General features: G+C 36.4%; 1 protein-coding gene across 6 annotated transcripts in view; it reads left to right on the top strand.

Moving 5' to 3' along the window:
- SYT14 (synaptotagmin 14) overlaps positions 1-25,969 on the top strand; it is a 236,305-nt gene that overhangs the window by 196,362 nt on the left and 13,974 nt on the right. For 3 of the 6 annotated variants that reach the window (XM_058702301.1, XM_058702303.1, XM_058702298.1), the window contains 2 exons: positions 22,975-23,164; positions 25,705-25,761. In XM_058702301.1, the coding sequence (XP_058558284.1) occupies positions 22,975-23,164; positions 25,705-25,761 (247 nt within the window). The remainder of the gene's footprint in view (positions 1-22,974; positions 23,165-25,704; positions 25,762-25,969) is intronic. The other 3 variants (XM_058702300.1, XM_058702302.1, XM_058702299.1) reach the window with 1 other exon arrangement.

The following is a 25,969-nucleotide window of genomic DNA, read 5'->3' as shown; positions in this document are numbered from 1 at the left end:
CATAATTTCAGATGAGTTCTTTTCAAATTCACTAATTCTTTCTTCTGTCAATTCATATCTACTGTTGATTCCTCTATTGAATTTTTCATCTCAGTTTTTATACTTTTCAACTCAAGAATATCGATTTTTAAAAATAATCTTTGTCTCTATAGATATTCTCTAGTGAAACATTGTTTTCATACTTCTTTAGACACAGTTTCCTTTAGTTCTTTGAACCTTTTTAAAAGAACTGATCTTGGGGCGCCTGGGTGGCGCAGTCGGTTAAGCGTCCGACTTCAGCCAGGTCACGATCTCGCGGTCCGTGAGTTCGAGCCCCGCGTCAGGCTCTGGGCTGATGGCTCGGAGCCTGGAGCCTGTTTCCAATTCTGTGTCTCCCTCTCTCTCTGCCCCTCCCCCGTTCATGCTCTGTCTCTCTCTGTCCCAAAAATAAATAAAAAACGTTGAAAAAAAAATTTTAAAAGAACTGATCTGATTTAAAGGCTTATATATTAAGTCCATTATCTGAGATCACTTGGGAAAGTCTCTCTTCTTTGTATGAGCCATACTTTCCTGTTTTTTTTTTTTTTTATGGTTTATAATTTTTTTTGTTGAAAAAGTGGATATTTAAAAATACTATATTGTTCCAATTCTGGAAATACTTGTTGTTGCTGTTTTTGCTCTTTGTTTGGTGATTTTCCTGGATTAATTCTGTAAGATCTGTGTTATTTGTCATGTCCAACCATTGGAGTCTGTTCAGTTAGATTAGCTGTCAGCCAGTTATTGGACCACGATTTCCTTAAATACCTTGTATAAATCTCCCAGCCCTTCCCAAGATTTCCTTAAGTGGCTGTATAACATCTCCCAGCATTTTTGTGTTAGGCATGCCTTCAGTGCTCCAGCCAGTTTATAGTTGTGCCTTAGCCTTCACTTTGTGCATGCACCAAGCTTCAGAGTCAGCTAGCAGTGAATTTAGGACCTTCCCAGGTCTTTCTGGGGCATGCATAGCCTTACACATGTGCGTGGACTTTTGATTTCTAGGAATGTTTTGGAGTTTATCAAAGCTCCCATGAACTTCTCATTCCTAAGATTTTCCTTTCAGTGTTTTTCATCAACCTCTTGTTAGCCCCAACTAGTACTGCTTTCTCAGGTAGCTGTGATGTTAAGCAGTTGCCACTAATTGTTTCCAACAAATTTCCTTAGGATACAGCTGAACTGTACATAAATATCAAGCTCTGAGTAAGTTCAAATCAAAACAAAGCTTGAGAATGAAGCTTTTCAGGGACCGGTCAGACAAGTCAAGTAATGATAGTTCTCTGGGAACCGGGCTTTGGGGAAGCTCCAAACCTTTTCTTTATCACTCCACTGTCTGCTAGGCTGATGGTTTTAACAGCTACCATAGGGATGTGTGACTGTCAGTTTTTAAGACTACCATGGTACTGGGGAGTGGAGGATGGGAATAGGGTACACTAAAAATTCCACAAAGCTTGATGTTCTCACGGGTATTCAGTCATTTTTCTTACACAAACACTCCTTGGATTATTATAGGCCTTTAGTTAACCAGAAGTTCTGAAAAAGTTGATTTGACAGTTTTTGCCAGTATGCTTGTCACTTTTATGAAGGAGCAGATTTTCAGAGGTCCTTACTTCACCATTCTGCCCTTAACTGTATTTGAGAAGAGGTACATCATCATCAAAGCCAATTTTTTCCTTTTTTTTTCTTTTGAGAGAGAGAGAGGGCACAAGTGAACAAGGGACAGAGAGAGAGAGAAGGAGAATCCTTTGAGGGACAGAGGGGAGAGAGAGAGAAGTGGGGATCACCCACAGCAGGGCTCATGCTTACCCAAAGCAGGGCTCAAACTCACCTGAAGCAGGACTTGAACTCATGAACTGTGAGATCATGACCTGAGCCAAAGTCAGATGCTTAACTGACTGAGCCACCCAGGTGTCCCTCAAAGCCAGTTTTATAGAAATCTGGTTTACCGGTGTCTGATGTCTTTCCTCTGGCATGGAGATAGAGTCTGGTAAGCTGACTCAAAATGGTCATCCAATTAAGTAAGACCTAAGAACATTATAGAGGAGAGCTGTAAGGCCAAAGTTCAAAGAATCAAAAGTAAATAACAGATTGAGTGGACATGGAGCTTGACCTGAGCATAGAAGATTTTTTCTGTGCCTGCTCTCTTCCCATTCTTCCCATCCTCCATTTCCAACTCCATACATCCATGGCAGAGTACATAGATCATAGAAAAGCTAACTAAGATGTTGTTGCATTATAGAAATGAAGTTATCTTATAGTGATTTATTTTCAAAGCACTTATTATATGTTAGCTCATGTAATCTTATAGCTGGACAGGACATGAAAAAGAATATTTTACAATGAGAAAAAATTAGATCTCAATAGGTAATTTACTGAATGTTTTAGGTCTAGTAACAGGTAGCATTGCTCTTACCTCTTTGATTTCTTGTCAAGTACTCTTTACACTACTAGGTGATAAGACTCTATTAGAGGAGTCTTCATAGTAAGGGTGAGCCAATTTTGGGGTGATTTCTGGAGGGAAAATCACCAAGATGTGTCTGGTTGTATATGTGAGATTAAAAGAGAGAAGATGCCCAAGATTTCTAGCATGAAAAGTATAAATTTAGTATGTTGCAACTAGTCAAAGTACAAATGCTATTCTAATGTAGGGAAATAAAGATCAAGTTGCTGTTAATTCAGTGAAAGAATCAGGGAAATAATTATTGAGGATTTAAATTAAGCCAAAATCGGGGCGCCTGGGTGGCTCAGTCGGTTAAGCAACCGACTTCAGCTCAGGTCATGGATCTCATGGTCCATGGGTTCCAGCCCTGCACTGGGCTCTGTGCTGACAACTCAGAGCCTGGAGCCTGCTTTGGATTCTGTGTCTCCCTCTCTCTTTCCCCCTCCCCTGCTCACTCTCTGTCTCTGTCTCTGTCTCTCTCTCTCTCTCTCAAAAATAAATAGACATTAAAATATTTAAAAAATCAATTAAGCCAAAATGTATATATTTTGCTAATTTTCCACAAGGTGTCAGCAGCACTTTAAACAATAGCAATTATAGTGGTTATTTGGATTGGGATATCTAAATTTGTTAAAGATGACACAGTTGGGAGCATATTACTATGTTTATTTGTTTGCACCATGAGATTGTACTTCAGTATCTTGACAAATTTCATATATTATTTAGAGCTACATTTAATAGTTTCCCATCTGTATTATTATAGTCTTCTAGCCTACCTTGGGGTTACTTAACTATTATACTAAAGTATTAAGTTTTGACTTCTCAGAAGATTCAAACTATGTTGGAGAAACCAGATCAGCAGGGGGCAGCACAGTCTTACAGTGTTTAAAATTTGGTCATCGAATGGACCATTCACAAACAGAAAGATATAAAGATAGTGTAGTACATGGTTTCTCCAGCATTCACACCCTTTATTTCAAATGAAATATTATTTCTAACCTAAATATATAAAGCAGATAATAGCGATACTTTACAAGCAGAAATCTTATAATATTTTCATACAACATCAAACACTGAAAAGAATGGAGCTGTTTTAATGAGCAAAATATTTAGAATAAAATTTTTAAGATAGTATTAGTTCTATCTTACTTTCACAGATAAGGAAATTGAGTCTTGAGCAAATTTTTAAAAATGCCCAAAGTCACACAGATGGCAAAATGTCAGAGCTTACCTACAATTGCTGATAATACATTTTAGTCTTACTTTGGCTCTGAATACAGTTTATTTCTTTTTTGAAATTACACCATATAGAGAAGAATGTGATTCACACAGCTAAGGAGTTAGAAATGGTATTTCTTTTTAAACAGCTTACTCTGCAATCCCCAAATATTTCTCAATTAAACAGAAATGTTTAGTCCAAAATACAAGCAATGTTGAATGAAACCTGCAATACAGATAAATGCATTCTTCTCTTGTATGTTAACAAGTGGTATAACCACTAAGGAAGTAGACTATGATTCCACATTTTTTAGATGGAGATGGTAAATATGTACCCAACAGTTCCATTCCCATAACTGACTGACCCTGATCATCTGACTCCAGAATTTTCCTTTCCTTACCAGTACATTGTACTGCCTCTTTAATGCTCATTTATGTGCATATATTACTGTTATTTTCATTTTTAAATAGATAAAACTCTATTCTCAAAGGGAAATTCAATAGATTCCACTAACCACAGTTGGAAAACCAGGAGCACGTGGACATTAGAATATAATCCACAACTTAGAAGGCATTTAGAAATAATTTGGAGTTGCTGTTTTCTAGTTGTCATTCCATTCAGTTTCCCAGTAGTTAAAAATATATATTTCTATTAAAAACACAGATTCAAATCATCTCATTTAAAACAAAGTAATTAAAGGGAACATTTAACACATTTGGAATACACTAATTTGCATAGGAGTAACTGTGATTCTAGCACTCTGTAAGCTTAGTGACCAGTTTTAAAAAGCTCACGCCTCCCCACATGCATATGTGAGGGAATTTCTAGGGTACAGTCCTTACTACCTTAGCAACCCAATTGCGTTGCCAGTGACTCAGACATCTCAGAGAAAGCTTTTGCAATTTTCAGAAATGTGACAGACCAGTACGAAGACAAGAAAGTCAGCTACATTAATTGTGAAACAAAAATCATAGTTCTTAATATGTGCTGAAGCTGTTAGGTTACAAAAATCTGACGTGAGGGATGCCTGGGTGACTCAGTCAGTTAAGTATCTGACTCCTGATTTTGGCCCAGGTCATGATCTCACAGTTCATGAGACTGAGCCCTGCATCAGGCTCTGTGATGACAGCATGGAACCTGCTTGGGATCCCCTTTCTCCCTCTCTGCCCCTCCCCCACTCGTTCACACACATGCTCTCAAAATAAATAAACATTAAAAAAAAATCTCGGATTCTGTGTGTGTCTCTGCCTCTCCCCCTCTCGTGCTCTGTCTCTCAAAAATAAATAAGTGTTAAAAAATTTTTTTAAAAAGAGAGAGATTGAAGGAGAGAGAGAGAGATAGAGAGGAAGGGAGACACAGAATCTGAAGCAGGCTCCGGGCTCTGAGCTGTCAGCACAGAGCCTGACATGAGGCTCAAACCTACAAACTATACGATATCATGACCTGAGCTGAAGTCAGGTGCTCAACTGACTGAGCCACCCAGGCGCCCCCCCCCCTCCAAATTTTTTTGAAATCTCACGTGATTACTGCCACTATAACATGTTTCTAGATCTCTAAGATAAAATATTATAAAGCAGATTTTTAAAGTCTTACGTTTTGCTACAAGGTAAAAAATTGCAGATTTTTTGCTTGAAGATGTAAAATATACATAAAGATAGACCATGACTGCAGTCTCAAGAAAAGACTTGGCCATCACTAGCACAACAGAGTAAATTGTGCCCCCTGCCCAAGCACTCAGTTTGGCCCTGGGTTATTTTTCTAAGACCCGGATTTGAGCATGTTACTCTCCTCTTCAAAATACCTCTCCTACTAGGATGTGGAGAAACGGGAACCCTCTTGCACTGTTGGTGGGAATGCAAATTGGTGCAGCCGCTCTGGAAAGCAGTGTGGAGGTTCCTCAGAAAATTAAAAATAGACCTACCCTATGACCCAGCAATAGCACTGCTAGGAATTTATCCAAGGGATACAGGAGTACTGATGCATAGGGGCACTTGTACCCCAATGTTTATAGCAGCACTCTCAACAATAGCCAAATTATGGAAAGAGCCTAAATGTCCATCAACTGATGAACGGATAAAGAAATTGTGGTTTATATACACAATGGAATACTACGTGGCAATGAGAAAAAATGAAATCTGGCCTTTTGTAGCAACGTGGATGGAACTGGAGAGTGTGATGCTAAGTGAAATAAGCCATACAGAGAAAGACAGATACCATATGGTTTCACTCTTAGGTGGATCCTGAGAAACGTAACAGAAACCCATGGGGGAGGGGAAGGAAAAAAAAAAAAGAGGTTAGAGTGGGAGAGAGCCAAAGCATAAGAGACTGTTAAAAAACTGAGAACAAACTGAGGGTTGATGGGGGGTGGGAGGGAGGGCAGGGTGGGTGATGGGTATTGAGGAGGGCACCTTCTGGGATGAGCACTGGGTGTTGTATGGAAACCAATTTGACAGTAAATTTCATATATTAAAAAATAAAAAAAATAATAATTAGAGTGAGAAAAAAAAAATACCTCTCCTACTTTCCACTGCTTATAGAGCAGGCCCAGTTTTTCTTACCATCACGTTTCATGCCTTTCACCACTTTTTCTTTTCATTCAACAGTAGTTATTAAATGCCTGCTGCGTGACATTTGGGGACATGTAAAGATAAATAAAGGTTCTGCCCTCAAAGGACTTACAGTCTGGTAGGAAAGACAGACAAAATAAGTTACAGGGCCATGTGATACATCTCTGATGGAAATAGTGCTAAGTGACTAAAATACGGCTTCAACTTTCCTTTCTGGCTACATTTTCTACCCCTTTCCCCACATATACCAACCATACCAGATCAATTTACACTTACCAAACATGCTGTCTACGTTTGGGCCTTATCTCAAACTCTATTTCTGAAATGCCCTTAACCGTGACTATTGAAACCTCCTTCAGGCCAACTTCAAATACCTCTTCTCAGGAATAGAGTTTTTGGTATCCCAGAATTAGTCATATCCACCTATATTCCCCCATAAAACCTCTCAAGGCATTTTTTATAGTCTGCTTTCAAATCAGTGAATCTCTTTCCTAGTACAGTGCCTTGAAAAGAACAAGCATTCAATAAAATGTTATACTGCTGAGTTCCCAAATAGCTGTTTTGCTTCTGTTCTGTTGTTTCCTTTAGTAAGAAGAAACAGTATAAGCTTATTTAATTATTTTTTGCAACTAACCTGAATTCTGGTCACAAATAAATCACGACTGTGAGATGAACATGAGTGATTCTCAAAATCATTAAACAAACTGAGAATATAAATATTAGGTATGATGGTGTGATGGACACTGTTAATTTTCTACCAGTATGCTAGCCCTATTACTTCTTTTCCTTAAATGACATTCTGTTTTGTTCAGGTAGTCAACCTAGGCCATACAGAATTCCTACAGAAAAAAATAATCCCCCTTGAAGATACACATTTTTATTTTATTTTTTTTTAATATATGAAATTTATTGTCAAATTGGTTTCCATACAACACCCAGTGCTCATCCCGAAAGGTGCCCTCCTCAATACCCATCACCCACCCTCCCCTCCCTCCCACCCCCCATCAACCCTCAGTTTGTTCTCAGTTTTTAACAGTCTCTTATGCTTTGGCTCTCTCCCACTCTAACCTCTTTTTTTTTTTTTTTCCTTCCCCTCCCCCATGGGTTTCTGTTAAGTTTCTCAGGATTCACATAAGAAGATTCACATTTTTAAAATACAAGCACAAAGAAATGATCCACCATGAATGATAGTTAGTAGACCCCAAAGATAGGTATATTGGCATCTCTAGGACATAAACTAATGGAACACTGTGAAAGAGATTATACAATAAATATGTTTTAAATGAATAAAAAGCTAAGAGAGGTAATAGAAACCACAAGGAAAGAACAAGACAATATGGAAAAGAAGACAGATTTAAATAATGACCATATGGAACTTCCAGAATGAAAAATAGAGTCATTAAAAATAGAATCAATGAAAAATATGAATAAGAGTGTAAGGAATAGGGAGGGTGGAATGAGAATGTTAAGTATATTTTCTTATAAGAACTGCAGAATGACAGACTATAGAAAATGAGAGGCCATGTTTGAAATACTTAGATCATCAGATTGAGAAAAGACAGGTCCTATACAGGAATATCAAAACAAATGCACGCCTATAAAAGTTACAAGGGAGAGGACAAAACACCAAAGACAAAATGATGAAAGTAACCACAGAGAAAATATAAGAAAACTATTCATCTAACAGAAGGCTTCACAATAGCCCTAAGGACCAGAAGGCAGTGGTATGGTATCTTTAAGGTGCCAGGGCAAATGAACTACCAACTTAGAATATTATCACCACCTAAATATCATTTAGGGGAGAAAGCAAACTCGAGATATTTTCAGGCAAAGGCCAAGAGAGTTTACCACTCGTAGATCATTGCTGGAATAATTACTAAAGCATATACTTTTATAAGAAGAACATTGAGTTCAGAGTAAGAAAAAAGATGGAAGAACTGATGGTGAGCCAAGAGATTGTTAAACACGTAGAAAATCTAAATAAGCAGAGATAGATAGAGCAAGCAGAAAAATACAAGTAAGGATATGGAAGATTTGAGTAACACTTCACAAGTCTGATTTATATATGAGACCTCAACTTAATAAATTTAAGCATATGTAGAGCAGTTACAAACGTCAACCATATGCTAGACTACAAAGGAAGTCTCCACAAATATCAAAGAATCAATATCATATAAACTTCATTCTTTGGCCACATTGCAATGAAATCAGAAATTCATTCAACATATATCTGTTGCACACATATTTTGTCAGACATTGTTCTAGCTATTGGTGTACATTAATGAAAAAAACAGAAATAAATTTTGACCTGCATGGAACTTAACTCGTTATAGAGAAGGGGGGAGAGAGAGAGAGAGAGAGAGAGAGAGAGAATAAACATAAATAAATATAATAAGAATACAGCATGTGAGAAGGTTATGAGTATTACGGGGGGAAAAAGAAACGGTGAGCAGAATCAGGAATGCTAGTGGGAAAGGAGGCATAATTTTATTTTTTTTAAGTTTTTATTTAAATTTCAGTTAGAAACATACAGGGTAATATTAGCTTCAGGTGTGCAATACAGACATTCAACTCTTCCGTGCATCATCCAGGGCTCATCAAGACAAGGGCCCCCCTGAATCCCCATCACCTATTTCACTCATCCACCCACCCACCTCCCTTCTGGTAACCATCAGTTTGTTCTCTATAGTTAACAGTCTGTTTCTTGGTTTGCCTTTCTCTTTTTCCTCTGTACTCATTTGTTTTATATCTTACATTCTACATATGAGTGAAATCATATGGTATTTCTCTTTGACTGACTTATTTCACTTAGCATAATACTCTCTACCTCCATCCATGTCATTGCAAATGGCAAGGTTTCATTCTTTTTCATGGCCGAGTAATGTTCCTCTGTGTGTGTGTGTGTGTGTGTGTGTGTGTGTGTGTGTGTGTACACATTTATCCATTCATCAATGGATGGACATTTGGGCTGTTTCCATAATTTGGCTATTGTAGATAATGCTGCTATAAACATAGGGATGCATGTATCCCTTTGAATTAGTGTTCTTGTATTCTTTGGTTAAATACATAGTAGTGCAATTGCTGGATCACAGGGTAGTTCTATTTTTAACTCTTTGAGGAACCTCCATACTTTTTTCTAGAGTGTTTGCACCAGTTTTCATTCCCATCAACAGTGTAAGAGGGTTCCTCTTTCTCCACATCCTCACCAATACCTGTTGTATTCTGGTGTTGTTGATTTCAGCCACTCTGACAGGCATGAGATGATATCTCATTGTACTTTTGATTTGCATTTCCCTAATGATAAGTGATGATGAGCATCTTTTCATGTGTCTGTTGGCCATCTGGATGTCTTTTTTGGAGAAATGTATTCATGTCTTCTGCCTATTTTTAATTAGATTATTTGTTGTTTGGGTGTTGAGTTTTATAAGTTCTTTATATATTTTGAGCACTAACCCTTTATCATATATGTCATTTGCAATATCTTTTCCCATTTCTTAGGTTACCTTTTAGTTTTGTTGTTTCCTTCACTGTGCAGAAGTTTTTATTTTGATGTAGTCCCGATAGTTTATTTTTTATTTTGTTTCCCTTGCCTCAGGAGACCTATCTAAAAAGTTGCTGCGGTTGATGTCAAAGAAGTTACTGCCTGTGTTCTCTTCTAGGATTTTTATGGGTTCAGGTCTCACGTTTAGGTCTTTAATCCTTTTTGAATTTATTTTAATGTATGGTATAAGAAAGTGGTCCAGTTTCATGCTGTTGCATGTTGCTGACCAGTTTTTCCAACACCATTTTTTGAAGAGGCATTCTTTTTCCCACTGGATATTCTTTCCTGTTTTGTTGAAGATTAATTGACCATATAATTATGAGTTGATTTCTGGGTTTTCTGTTCTGTTCACTTGATATATGTGTCTATTTTTGTGCCAGTACCATACTGTTTTGATTACTTCAGCTTTGAGATATAACTTGAAGTCTGGAATAGTGATGCCTCTAAGCTTTGTTTTTCTTTCCTTTTTCAGAGTTTCCTTGAGTATTTGATCTTCTGTAGTTTCCTGCAAATTTTAGGATTGTTGGTTCTAGTTCTGTGAAAAATGCTGTTGATATTTTGATAGGGATTGCATTAAATGGGTAGATTGCTTTGGGTAGTATAGACATTTTAACAGTTTGTTCTTCTAATCCATGAGTACTGTATGTTTTTCTATTTCTTTGTGTTGTCTTCAATTTCTTTCATCAGTGTTTGATAGTTTTCAGAGTAAAGTCTTTTACCTCTTTGGTTACGCTTATTCCCAGTTATCTTGTTGTTCTTGGTGCTATTGTAAGTGAGAATGATTCCTTAATTTCCCTTTCTCCTACTACATTATTGATGTATAGAAATGCAGCAGATTTCTGTATGGTGATTTTGTATCTTGGGATTTTACTGAAATCGTTTATCAGTTCTAGCTGATTTTTGGTGGAGTCTTTCAAGTTTTCTATATATAATACTGTGTCATCTTCAAGTAGTGAAAGTTTTACTTCTCTCTTGCTGATTTGGGTGCCTTTTATTTTTTAAATTAATTTTATTTATTTTAAGTAGGCTCCTTGCCCAACGTGGGGATTGAACTCATTACTCTCAGATCAAGAGTCACATGCTCTACTGACTGAGCCAGGCAGGCACCCCTGGATGCCTTTTAGTTCTTTTTGTTGTCTGATTGCTGTGGCTAGGACTTCTAGTACTGTGTTGAATAGAAGTGAGAGTAGACATCCTGTCTTGCTCCTGACCATAGAGAAAAAGTTCTCCGTTTTTCCCCATTGAGGATGATATTAGCTGTGGGTGTTTTCATAGCTGGCCTTATTATGTTGAGGTATGTTCCCTGTAAATCTATTTTGTTGAGGGTTTTTATCATGAATGGATGCAATACTTTGTCAGATGCTTTTTCTGCATATATTGAAATGATCATATTGTTCGTTTTGCAAATTTTCTTGCAATCCAGAAAAAAATCCCACTTGATTGTGGTGAATAAATTTTTTAATATATTATTGGATTCCATTTGCTAGTATTTTCTTGAGAATTTTTGCATCTGCGTTCATCCAGGATACTGGCTTGTAGTTCTCTTTTTTAGTTATGTCTATATTTGCTTTTGGTATCAGGGTAATGATGGCCTCATAGAATGAATTTGGAAGTTTTCCTTCCTTTTCTGTTTCTTGGAATAGTTTGAGAATAGGTATTAACTCTTCTTTAAGTGTTTGCTAGAATTCACCTGTGAAGCCATCTGGTCCTGGGCTTTTGTTTGTTGGGAGTTTTTTGGTTACTGATTCAATTTCTTTGCAGGTTATCTCTCTGTTCAAGTTTTCTATTTCTTCCTGTTTGAGTTTTGGTAGTTTATATGTTTCTAGGAATGTATCCATTTCTTCTAGGTTGTCCAGTTTGTTGACATATAGTTTTTCATAATATTCTTTTATAATTGTCTGTATTTCTGTGGTGTTGGTTGTTATTTCTCCTCTCTCATTTGGGATTTTATTTATTGGGGTCCTTACTCTTTGATAAGTCTGGCTAGATGTAGACGTTTATCAATTTCATTATTTTTTTCAAAGAGTCAACTCCTGGTTTCAATGATTTTTTTTTTTTTTTTTTAGTTTTTATATCATTTATTTCTGCTCTCATCTTTATTATTTCCTTCCTTCTGCTGGCTTTAGGCTTTGTTTGTTGTTCTTTTTCTAGCTCCAGTAGGTATAAATTTTGGTTATTTATTTGAGATTTTTCTTGCTTCTTGAGGTAGACCTGTGTTACTATATACTTCCCTCTTAGGACCACTTTTGCTGGATCCCAAAGGTTTGGGGCCATTGTGTTTTCATTTTCATTTGTTTCCATGTATTTTTTTTTTATTCCTCTTTGATTTCCTGGTTGACCCATTCATTGTTTAGTAGCATGTTGTTTAACCTCCATGTATTAGTGGTCTTTGTAGATGTTTTTCTTGTGGTTAACTTCTAGTTTCATAGCATTGTGGTCAGAAAAGGTACATGGTATGACTTCAGTCTTTTTGTATTCGTTGAGGCCTCTTTTGTGACCTAATATGTGATATATTCTGGAGAATGCTCCATGTATACTTGAAAAGAATGTGTATTCTACTGTTACAGGGTAAAATGTTCTGAATATATCTGTTCAGCCCATCTGGTCCAGTGTGTCCGTTGTCTCCTTATTTATTATTTGGATGATGTGTCCATTGATGTAAGTGTAGTGTTAAAGTCCCCTGTTACTGTATAATTATCAATTTGTCCCTTTATGTTTATTATTAATTGTTTTATATATTTGGGTGCTCTCATACTGGGTGAATAAATATTTGCAATTATAATATCTTCTTGTTGGATTGTCCCCTTTATGATTATATGGTGTCCTTGTTACAGTCTTTGTTTTAAAGTCTAGTTTGTCCAATATAAGTACTGCTGCTCTGGCTTTCTTTTGACATCCACTTGCATGATAGATGCTTCTCCATCCCCTCACTTTCAATCTGCAAGTGTCTTTAGGTCTAAAATGAGTCTGTTGTAGGCAGCATATAGATGGATCTTGGGGTTTTTTTGTTTGTTTGTTTTTAAGCCATTCTGACTCCCTACATCTTTTGATTGGTATATTTAATCCATTTATATTCAGAGTAATTATTCACAGATACATATTTATTGCTATTTTATTACTTGTTTTATCATAGTTTCTGGAGACTTTCTCTGATCCTTTCTTGTCTTTCTCTTTCATGTTTTGCTGGTTTTCTTTAGTGACATGTTTGAATTTCTTGGTCTTATTCTTTGCATGTTTATTAGTGGTTTTTGATATCTAGTTGCCTTTAGGTTTGTATATAACCTCTTCTGCAAATAGCAGTCTATATTAGGTTGATGGTTCAAGTTTCAACACATTCTTTTCTCCTCGCCTCCCCATGTTTTAGGTATATGTTATTATATGTTATATCCTTTTCTGTGTGTGAGTTCCTTGACTGGTTTTTACAGAAATATTCATTTTTACTGCTTGTGTGTTTCTTGCCTTTTTACTTGTCACTTTTGGTCTCAAGGAGGTATAATTTTAAATAAGAGGTAGGATAGGGGTGCCTGGGTGGTTCAGTAGCTTAAGTATCTGACTCTTGACCTCAGCTCAGGTCTTGATCTCAGGATCATGAGTTCAGGCTCCACATTGGGCTCTGCACTGGGCATGAAGCCTACTTAAATAAGAGGTAGGATAAAACTCATTGAGAGTGTAACACGTGAGCAAAGACTTGGAAGAAATGAGGAGTTAGCCATGTGCGTATGTGAGGAAGGAACATTGCAAGAAGATGGAACAGCCAATCTTGAGAGCCCAGACTATGTGTGATGCTCCAAGGAATAGCAAAGAGGCCCATTTAGCTAGAACTCCATAACTGAGAAGTAGCATATTAGAAGATGAGGTTAAAAGAGGCTGTTTCCTACCACTCCCACCCCTTAACTCTGTATATTTAGGTACTCAAACAAAAAATTTTCCTTTTTTTAAAGTTTATTTTTGAGAGACAGAGAGACAGAGAGAGAGAGAGAGAGAGAGAGAGAACAAGTGGCGGGGCGGGGGGGCAGAGAGAGAGGGAGACACAGAATCTAAAGCAGGCTCCAGGCTCCAAGCTGTCAGCACAGAGACCAATGCACGGTTCAAACTCATGAACCACAAGATCATGACCAGAGCCAAAGTCAGATGCTTAACTGACTAAGCCACCCAGGCACCCCCAAACAAAAAACTTTCTAAATTAACTCAGAGTCAAAGGAAAAAAAAATAATGGAAATTAGAAGTATTTAAACTCAAACAAATGAAAACATTATTAAATTTGTATGGTGCAGCTATAGCAATATTAGAGGGAAATGGATAGCCTTAAATATACTTGTAAGAGGGTAAAAAAGAGTGCAGATCCTTCCACCTGAAGAAGTTCGAAACAAAAACAAATTATTGAAAGAAAAATAGTAAAGTAGTTTAACAGAAAGAAAATTTGGTTTTTTGAAATTACTAATATAGTAGATAAACCCCTGGAGATACTGATAAGGGAAAAAAAAAGAAACAATATGTTAAATGAAAAGGAGAACATAATCACCAATTCAGTGGAAATTTTAAAATCATAAGGAGAACAATTCTAGGAAAACAAATATGAAAACTTACTGAAATGAGCAATTTTCTTGAAAAATACAAATTTCTAAAAAGTGATTTAGGGATCATAGAAAAGATCTTACTACTATTAAGAAGTTCAATCAGTAGTCAAAAAGATTCTCATAAAAGAAAGAGGGAAAGAAAAAAAGATGGTTAAGTTTCAGAGGCAAGTTTTCCCCAACTTCACTGAACAAATAACTCTCCCAGAATAATACCAGTTTGATAAAAAACATATATGTGTGTGTGTATATATGTATATGATTATATATGTATATGTGCATAAGTATGTATTTTTGCTAAACTCAACAATCTCTAATTTGGGATTTCTGCATGTATGTTTATAAGTGAGATTGGTTTGTAATTTCTTATGTTCTTTTTGTCTAGTTGATGTCAAAATTATACAAGTCTCAAAAGAGAAGTTGAGTACTTTTCCTTTGCATGCTCTGAAATAGTTTATATGGCATAAGAGTTATTTGACAGTGTGAGAAAAATCTATAAACTTTATAAGCCAATCTCACAAGCATATATACAAGAAAGCCAAATTACATATGTTCATATTGAATGCAGCAAGAAAAATAATATGTGCATATATGTACATACATGTGTGTACCCATATATACATCTTAATCAGAGCAGGAATTTTGCATGACCATCTCTACATGATGCTGTAGTCAGGTATTGTTAATATAAAATATTTTGTTTTTATTTTACAATTAATTTTCCTTTTATCTTAAACCTCAATGCATTAAGTTTTCAGTGTTGATATGAAAAAAACTTTATGAGGGGCGCCTGGGTGGCGCAGTCGGTTAAGCGTCCGACTTCAGCCAGGTCACGATCTCGCGGTCCGTGAGTTCGAGCCCCGCGTCAGGCTCTGGGCTGATGGCTCGGAGCCTGGAGCCTGTTTCCGATTCTGTGTCTCCCTCTCTCTCTGCCCCTCCCCCGTTCATGCTGTGTCTCTCTCTGTCCCAAAAATAAATTAAAAAAAAAAAAAAAAAAAAAAACGTTGAAAAAAACTTTATGAAAGAGAAAGTATGAATTTACTACTTTTCCTTCCACTCTCCATTATCTAACCTGAATGTCAGAGCTGTGCTCCAGGAGTGCAGTAACATTCCCTTTCACTGAACCACTTTTCCTCCTGCTTGGCTATTGCAAGCCAGATGACTGCAGACCGAACCCAGCAAAGATCATGAGGGAGGTAGTCACAATTAGAGCAACAGCAACAACATAAGCAACTCCTCAGTAACATGAGTGATGTTCCTCTTAGAACATCCTGTTAGAGGGGCCAAGCGGAGGAAAAGCAGACACAAACAACCTAGCGTACATATCTCTTCTTGCGGCCACAGTATCCAGATCTTGCTTGGGAGACCAGCCTGCCCTTGTACTCCTGATGAAGTAACTTTATTCCAAAGCCCTGGAATTAAATCTTCAAGGGCCCTGACTAGCAAGTTCTGGAGTTTTGCTTGAAGCAGTCAGGATGCTGCCTTCCTCTTTCCTACAACACTCAGAGCTGCTGAACACTACCTGGCAACTAGGAAGGAAAGTGTCCACCTGAGAGTAAAGTCAAATTGAGGAACACAGCTGAAAAATGGATAAGGAGAACCAGTTCCTAGGGACCAAGGTTAAGGTGTAGATCAGTGAGTACCTGAAGCTACCTTACTCACTGTTGCGTTACAGATGCCAATAAACCCCCTTGTTCTGCTTAAGTTAAAGCTGAATTTTCTGTCACTTGCAACCAGAAGGATCCTGATTCCAACACTACCCTGAAATTTCAGCTCTCCATCCATCCCTAGCTCACTTGTAAGTTATCCTTTGGAGTCACTTGGTGTCTTTACCGCTACTAGAACAGAGCATGGGTCTCCTTTACACTGGATTGGGGCAAGGTTTGGAGCGGTTATGCTGTTCTTGCTTTCTCTTTGCTGCAATTGCCTCTGGCTTACCTAGCCTGATAGAAGTTGAGTAACCGGGGCTGGGAAAGGGTCCTGAGGAGGGAAGGTGCTGTTAGAGATGACACCAGCCAGCTCCAACCCTGCAATAGGTGGCTTCCTTCTTGTCACACGTCAGCACCCTCTGTGCCCTCATCACCCCATTTTCAGAAAAGTGTCGTGGAAGCCTTTCACGTGCAAATTACATTAAAAACTAGAGAATATCTTCCAGCCACAGTGAAAATAAATTCAACAAACTACTCAAATTTATAGTAATTATCATTGCTCAGCTCAGCAGTTTTCCCTTAAAAATTCTTTAAGTGGTTCCAAGTAAGATGGAATCAGTTTAGTATTAATAAAAAGCCCAGTACATTTCCTTAATAGGAATTATGTTGTTTTTTAATCTTAGGGGTTTTTTTTCCTCTGTCTTTGCAAGCTCCCACCTAATTTTAACCTGTTGACACCATTAAGGATGTGTGATGGCTGTCGTAAGCACTAATTCTGCTTATGGTAAACATTATATAGAGTTTATTCATTTCCCTGAAAAATTAAATAGACTTTTTTCTACTTTCACAGAATTGCTTATAATCCTCCACCCTAGGGCAGAGGACTCAGGGGGAAAGAGAGGAAGTATGAAAAAGAAATTTAAAAAAAAAAAACTATCTTAGGTGGAAAGAAGATATACTTTCACTTTGGGGAGCCTGTGGGACGACTCCTTTAAGTAGACCTAATTATAATTGGGATTTGTTTGACTTTGGGTTAATCACCTGCAGTTACTTCAACCTGGGCAAGCCCCAATTATAAATTAATGATGGGTTCTGCAGAGAGAGTAGAGATTCCTGAGTACACACTGAACAGAGCAGCATGCCCTGAGGGACAGTGAGAGGAAAGATGCCACTGGGGTTTGTAGTATCTGTATTTAATTTGCCTTTGCTGCAGTTAGTCTGTTTATATAGTTACTCGACACTGTTTCTGATGTGCTCCGTGATCTCCTTGGACTGCCACACCTGTGCCAGTATTGGATAGGCATTACACTGATGGCGATGGGAGGACCTTGAGATTGGCACTTTTCCTAAGGTGCTAAATAAATTCAGAATGAATTCCTTTAGACAATAGTGGTTGTTGAGGGTTTTGGGGTTTGGTTTTTGGTTTTTGGTTTTTGGTTTTTGATTTTGTTTTTTGTGTTAAACACTACTGTATTTCAGCGGGGCTTACTGAAATAGAATGTGATCACCAAGGATCTTATCACTCTTGCTTTTCTGTTGGGCTTGGAGACAAGGACATTTTTATAGCAGTAAAGTGAGGACTGAAGTTGGCTGTTTTCCTTAGAAGCAAGAAAAGCCTTTTCCAGGACTGTCTTGGTACATTGCTTTGTTGCTCAAAATTGGCGATGTGACCTCTGTGTTAATAAGAAAATATTAGATTCACATCTTATTATATCTGACAGTAGGTTAATGTGAAAAATACTATATTATGAAAAATGTATCTCACAATATTCTAACAGATGCTGCTAGTGTAATAGCCTAATGTAGCAAATGCACCAAATGTGCTTGAGCATGTTTCTGACACTATTTTCATAAGTGATGATATATCCTAATTGAAACTTACTAAAATTATGTTTCCTCCTCCAACTGTCATGAAAACATACCAAACTATGTGTTTTGTGTACCCATGATTTAGAAATACAAGATGTATATTCCTTTTGACTTTCTCCTCTATGATTTAGAGTTAAATTTGAAAATATGAGACTTTTCCATCTAAATACTAGTCCAGTGAGTTAATTCAGTTTCCAGGTGTGTATTAATTCTCCTTAATTACTTATATAGCCAACAGTAGACTCAGACATGAGGATTTGTATAAAACATTTTTAGATTTTTTTTTTAAATCTGAAAATCTACATCTAATATATTTTAAATATGGAAGTCCATTATTGGAAAAAGCATTATCATCTTTTTTTGTGGAACTTGTGGAGTTAATCCTCTTAGGAATCTTCAAATAAAGTCTTAAATGTTTACTTTTATCACTGTACATTAATTTGTGTATATATTATATACTTGTATCATATAATTCTTTCATTAAACCTTTGTCTTCTGAAATCCAGCACACTTTAGAAAAGTATGGAAAACAGAAATGTACTACCCATGTAACTGCAATCCAGGGCAAGAAATAAAACATTACCAGTACCCGCAGCTAGCCCCAGCATGCCCTTCCCAATCACTGTACCTTCTCTCCCCACCCCTAGAGTTAACCACAATTTTGACTTTTATATTAATCACTTGCTTGCTTGATTTATAGTTTTACCACTTATTGATGCATTGGAAATACCGTGGTTCAGTTTTGTCTGTTCTTTTGTTTTTGGTTTTGTTTTGTTTTTTTGTGTGTGTGTGGTTGCTGGTTTTGAAATTTACATAAATGAAATTACACAGCCAAGTATCCGTTTAGGTTCAGCATTTTTCACTCTAAGTCATGTTTGTAAATGTAGTTATAATTAGTTTTCGTTGCTGTATATGTACAGTATTGTTGCTATATTGTATGAAGTCACCACAGATTATTTATCCTTTCTGCTGTTTGGGGCCCTTGTGAATAATGTTGCTATGGACATTCTTTCATATGGCTTTTGATAAACATGGTACATATTTCTGACGGGTATGTATTGCCATGTCATAAGGTAAGTGTATTTTTAACATCTTTAAAACCCATATTACTTTACCACCAGAGGAACATGTAAGTTCCCATTGCTCTGTGAACTCACCACACTCTTTTTTTAGCCTGTTTGTTGTGTATTGACACCTCATGGTTTTAATTTCCATTTCCCTGATTACTAATGAACAACATTTCATGTATTTCATTGGCTATTCTTCTGTGAAATTGCTGGTTCAGATGTCTCCTCACTTTTACATGGTGTTGTCATTTTCTTATTGATTTATAAGTGTTCTTTACATAGTCTGGATTTGAGCTGATTGTTAACTATATGTGTTATAGACCTCTTCTCACAACTGATTGTTTGCCTCTTTGCCATCCTAAAAGTCTCTGCTGAAGCTTAGGAATTCTTAATTTTAATTTTGTCAGATTCACCAAACTTCTCCTTTATGATTAATGCTTTTGTAACCTCTGTAGGAAGTCTTTCCCTACCCTGCGATCGTGAATATGATCCCCTATGTTAACATATAGATTAATCATTTTGCTTTTTTTTTAGTTTTTTTATTTATTTTGAGAGAGAGAGAGAGAGAGAGAGAGAGAGAGACGAAGGGACAGAGAGAGAGGAACAGAGAAAATCCCAAGCAGGCTCCACACTGTCAACACAGAGCCCCACGCAGGGCTCAGTCCCACAGACTGTGACATCACGACCTGAGTCAAAATCAAGAGTCAGATGCTTAACTGACTGACCCACCCAGGTGCCCCTATCATTTTTCTTTTTATATTTAGATTCAGAATTGACTTTCTGGCATGTTTTGAAGTAGGGGTTAGTTTTCATTGATTTCTGGGTGGATAGCCAGTTGTCTTAGCACTATTCATTATAATCCTTTCCCCACTGCTTTGTGATTCCACTCTTGTAAATTAAGTGTCTGTGTATGCCTAGGTTAATTTGTGGTCTTTCTATTCTGATAGTCTATTGTACATTGTTTTTGTCACATTGTCTTAAATGATGTAACTTTATAATAAATTTTGATAGACAGTAGATACTCAGTAGAACAGGGCATTCTACCATGTATTTTTATTTCATGCCATTTCATTATATTATATTATATTTTGGTAAAAAGGACATTTAACACGATGTCCACCCTTTAACAAATGCGTAAGTATACAACACAGTATCGTTAACTACAGGCACTGGGTTGTACAGCAGACCTCTAGAACTTACTCATCTTGCATAACTGTAACTTTATGCTCATTGAACAGCACCTCTTCATTCCTCTACCCCCACCCTTCAGCAACCAACATTCTGCTTTCTGCTTCTGTGAGTGTGACTTTTTTAGATATCTCGTTTATGTGGAATCATGCAGTATTTGTCTGTGCCTGGCTTATTTCACTCAGCCTCATGTCCTCCAGGTTCATCCATGTTGTCACATAATGGCAGGATTTCCTTCTTTTTTAAGGGCGAATAATCCTGCATTGTATGTGTATACCATGAGCACTTTAGGATTAGTTTGTCAAGCTCCACAAAGAAACCTATTGAGATTTTGACTGTTAACTGCATTTAATCTACAGGTCAATCTGGAGAGGATATAACAAAATTGGGCTTTCTAATACATTAATGTGGTATATCTATGTAGCACTTCTCAGTTTGCCTCAGTAATATTCATAGTTTTCTATGTAGAGGCCTCACATATCATTTGTACATTTATTCCTGGATATTTTATATCTTACGTTCTAACAGATGCTATTTTTGAATAAATTGTTTTTTCAAAGTTTAGTTGGTATATAACAATGTGTTGATTTATAATTTTTATCTTTGTATGCAATTGTGATTCATCTGTGCACTTGTTTAGATTCCAGGTACACATAGTTACATAATAGGCACATAAGGAGTTTTATCTCCTCCCCTCCAAATCTTTTTTTCATAGCTTTTCTTTCCTTTTCCTTTACTTCCTTTTCCTTCATTTCCTCTTTTCTCTTCTCTTCTCCTCTCTTCTCTTTTCTTCTCTTCTTTTCTTTTTCCCTTCCCTTTCTTTCTTTTCTTTTCTTTTCTTCTCTTTTCTTTTCTTGCCCTTAGAAGGCTAGTAAGGCTTTCCATAGCTTTTCTTTCCTTTTCTTTTACTTCCTTTTCCTTCATTTCCTCTTTTTTCCTCTTCTCTCTTCTCTTTTCTTCTCTTCTTTTTCTCTTCTCTTCTCTTCTCTTCTCTTCCTTTCTTTTCTTTTCTTGCCCTTAGTAAGGCTAGTAAGGCTTAGTAAGCTAAGTAAGGCTAGTAAGGCTTAGTAAGGCTTCACTGAGTAGAATCTCCACTACAATGTTAACTAGAAGTGGTAATGGTTGGCATTATTGTCACATCCCCAATTTCAAAGGGGAAACATCCAAAAATTTTTCTATTAAGTATGATATTATATATTGCTAGATTTGGTTTGCCAGTTGTTTATTTAGGGTTTGAAATCAAAGTTCATGAATGAGAAAATCCTGTATTTTTTTTTTTTTAATAATGTCCTTGTCAGGCTTTGTCTTTAAGGTTTTGCTAGAGTCTTGAAGTAAAACTGGAGAGTGTTTCCTCTTTCCCCATCTGGAAGAGTTTTCATAAGATTAGCAGTATTAATTAGAATTCACCAGTGAAGCCATCTACCTAAAGTTTTTTAGTTTTGTTTTGTTTTTTTGTTTTGTTTTGGAAAGGTTTTTAGTTGTAAATTCAATTTTTTCAGTAACACTATTTAGATATTTTATTTCTTCTTGTGTGCATTTTGGTTAGTTGTAGTTTTCCAGGAATCTATCCATTTCATCAGAATTTCAAATTTGTTGGAAGAAATTTTTTTTTACCTTCCTTTTATGTTTTTATAATCCATAGCATAGGTAGTGACGTCTCCTTTTTCATTCCTGTTTTTTGTGCCTTCTCTCTTCTTAAATTGGACTCTCCAGTGTTTATTTTTATTATTCTTTTCAGATAACTTGTCTTCGTTATCATTTAGTTACCATGGGCTATTTCCAAATATATAGGGCACTTTTTCCTCTTTACTAGAAGATAGTTTTGATTTCTGCCTGATTAAAAGACCTATCCTGAAAGAGTTCTGCCATTTAAAAATCTTTGCTCTTTGCTTTATTTTTGTAATTAGTTTTGTAAAACTACCACTGTGTGCTTGAAAAAATGTATATTTCATAGTTGTGGGGTATGGTGTTCTACATACTACCCTTAGGTCAGTTTTGCTTATTGTGATATTCAAATCTTACATTTTTACTGCATTTATTTGTCTATCTGTTTGGTCAGTTACTGAAAGAAGTATGCTCAAGTTATCCCCATTAGTTGTTGATTTGCCTACTTCTCTTTCTAGTTCTGGCAAATTCTGCTTTCTGTATTTTAAGCACCTGTTACTAAGTGCTTGCAAATTTGGAGTTACCTTATCTTCCTGGTAAAATGAAAGTTCAAATTGAGCTTACTCTTCCTCTCTAGTAGAGGTTATTGCCTTTAAGCTAACCTTGACTTATACTGATCTATCTATACCAATTTTCTCTTGGTTATTATTTGCATGATAAGTAATTTCCCATCCTTTTAAACTTTCTATATCTCAGTTTTACATATTGACTTACAAGTAGCAGATCTTTTTGTCTTGTTTATTTAATCAAAGTTTTCCACTCTGTGTCATTAAAGACACAGTAAAGACATTTATGCTTAATGTAATTGAGCCTAAGTCTGTGTCAGTCTTTAAGGTTAATAAGTCTTTAAACAACAATTTTTCACATTCCAAAAATAGTTCACTGACACCTATGAGTTTAAGAAGTTTATCCTTTCTGATCTGTATATAAATACACGGGGATTTATGAAACCTACTCATGTCCTATTATTTCTTTGACTGCTGTGTAATGAAGAGAGATCCAGAGACTAAAATATGCTAAGAACAACACTTCGAATCTAGCTTTTTGGGAATTTTGCTTGCAGCTCTTGTCTTTATTGTGATTTACCCAATTGTAATGACACAGCATTTATGCTGTATCTCTTAATATATCTTTTTTTTCTTTTTTTTTAAAAATACTATAAAGATTTCATTCTTGATTACAGGGCTGTGACTCCCAAATGAGCATGTCAGAAATGTCCTGTAGCGAAAGTACATCCTCATGCCAGTCTCTTGAACATGGCTCCGTTCCAGAAATCCTCATTGGCCTGCTTTACAATGCCACAACTGGCAGACTATCAGCAGAAGTGATAAAAGGCAGCCACTTCAAAAACTTGGCAGCAAACAGACCACCCAGTGAGTAAAAAAAAAAAAAAAAAATTTTTTTTTTTTAATTCTTCTGTTTTCTGCACTTATGGGACTCTCAGTGTTAAGGGCCTCAGTCCTATCATTTAGTCTTAACTGATCAAAATGAAATGGTGTAATAATCATCAGCTAATCTGTTTCATGCTTTCTATTTCCAGTCATTTGGGAAGTAGAAAAATTTGAAATTCAAAATATTAATTGTAAGGAGACAAGACTTTTAATTTTTCCTAGTGCCTGCCGAATAAATTATCCCTATCATAGCCATTATCTTCCAGTGCTAGAAAAAGTTACAAGTTTTTTTTTTTTTAAGTTAATAATATTCCACAGATAGGATCACAGGAATCTGTATGGCTGTTGTTGTCAACTTAAGATTGATGTTGTATTTTCTGTCTGCATGCAGTACTATGAACTAATGTTTATACTTCTATATTTTTTTCTCTTTTCTCCCCTATGATAATTTAAGAAGAAACTGCTTCTTCACAGTTTTCCTCCCTTAATATTATAAATCGGTACTGCCTGCAGTCTTTTCTTAAATGGCGTGGCTTTGCCTTTACCAGGACAAACAGAATAAGGAATAGTTTGATATTTCCCCTAGACACTAGGAAAGGAAAGTGAGAAGGTATGCCTCTGCTCTGGTCCCTATGCCTTTCACTCCCCTCTCCTTATCTCTCTTCCTGCTCAGGGGCATGGGGGCGGATTATGGGAGTACAGAGAGACTGTCAGTACACCTCCCTAATGTTTATTGATATCTGTAGAAATAAGCTAGGAATGTAGCAGCTTCTTTATACTTCTCTAAAATTAAGGCTGTTAGTGCCCTAAACAATTGAAAGGAAATCTTAACTAGTAATGGCCACCTTAAATTTGCTTAAAGATTTCTCACAGACTTGCTTAAAAGCCATCTTTTACTCCAAGTATTAAATAATTATTGGAGGGGAAACTTTTTCTACCCTTGAATTAAATGAACTTTACCCCCCAATGTCCTAAACATTGTCTTTTCAATTTAAGTGAAAAGTCATAAAAATATATTTGATTTTCCCTAAGTAATATTGGAAACCTTGCTTCTTACAGACATCATGGAATGTATCTCTTCCTGAATTAAAAGTCAGAAGGCCAAAATTATGTTTATATTTCTATCCTTGGATGAATAACCTAACTCCCCCTAAGTCTGTTTCCTCATATGTGAAAGTAAGGTTGTGTCTTTCACAGGGTTATCTAAGACTGAAGTCAGATGAAGGTGCATAAAAGAGGGATGGAATTATTATTGTCCCCCAGTTCAGAGGGGGAAGGAAGCAATTACCAGAATAAACAACTTTGGAAGTGTGGCCAGGGTTATCTTTATTGATACCTATTTAGAATGCAAACTCACGTGGCCTGGCCTGGAAAGTACCTTAAATGAACAAACTTTGCAGGCAGGAGATAAGGAGCATGGTGAGGCACGTGCCAGATGCAAGCATGCATGCCCAGCCTCAAGACATTGAAATCGAAAACTTCTGAACACTGTAACAGATAAACAAAATAAGTATGTGGGGTTACATCCGGCCAGCAGCTATCAGTTTGCCATTTGTGCTTTAGCTAACAGTTTGATTTTTTGACAAATACCCAGTTTGAAATACTAAAATATAGCAGAATGGAATGATATGCTTGCCTTTCTGTCCTTGCTGTACCCACTCTGATAGAAACAGAGAAACACTAACCAGAGCTAAAATGAAGAGAGCGGAGGTGGATAATAAACAGGGTGAGAGGTTATAATGCATCCAAACTTAGAGTAGGTAAGGGTTAGTTAGAACAATTCATAGAATAAAACAATTTAAAATAGAACAATTCTATTTTAGAATTAGATCATCAGCATCAGGGTGGTTAATGGTGTTAACTGGGAAGCAGCTAGTAGGTAAAAAAGTCAACATTAAAATTAATTGTAAGAAGTGGAGTATTTATAAAGTAATGTATCAGTTTGTCGTATACTGTATACATTATATAAGATGGTGACCCTTTGTATATACCTGGTTGTAGGCCTTGAACTGTGTTATCGACTGAATAATCGAAAGAAACGTGGGGACATTCAAGAGCAAAAATGTTGACAGTTCTATTTTCTTTTGTTTAACTTAACTTTATATTACATTGAAAGTAATAGAAGTATTTGAAATATTTAATATTGCATGGATAGACTTCAAAACTTAGCATAATAATAACTATATAATGACTTTTATGCAGTCTTTTATAGTCTGATAATTTGCATGATTCTATGTTCAATGTGCTTTAGACCAAGAGGATATCATTATAAAGATGTCCCCCTTTAAAACAGTGTAATTTTTGTTTAAGATTACACAATGACCTTAAAAATTCTCATTCCATGAAATTTACCCAGCAACCCTTTTGTTCAGCCCTCTGCCTCAATTAAAATGCTGAAGTTTTGTGTTCTTCCACCCCAGTGAACAGTGTTTCCTCTTTAATTCTAACCTTTGACCCTCTTTCACCCAACAATTGACATCTGGTCATTATTTCTTTTACTGCTTTCCACCCCCTGTTGTCAGATGGACTGTTCTGTTGTCTAAAACACTTGATAGGTGGACAGGTTTATATAATCCGAGGTGAGTTCCTGTAGAGGCTAATTGGATGTTGTCTTTTCATGCAAAAACAAAATACCCTAAAACTTGCCAGCAGTGAAGCTGTCCACCATGTTGGTTTCCAAAACAAAATGCACATTTATTATCTGTGGTACTTTAAATAAAACTAACTTAGAATTTATCTCTGATTATGGATGATGGTATTCAGAGTATGTATAAAATAAGCAAAACT

Source organism: Neofelis nebulosa, chromosome 15 (assembly GCF_028018385.1).
Source record: "Neofelis nebulosa isolate mNeoNeb1 chromosome 15, mNeoNeb1.pri, whole genome shotgun sequence".
Classification (NCBI taxonomy): Eukaryota; Metazoa; Chordata; class Mammalia; order Carnivora; family Felidae; genus Neofelis; species Neofelis nebulosa.
The sequence above is the reverse complement of the archived record's forward strand: the minus strand, read 5'-3'. Positions and strand labels throughout refer to the sequence as shown.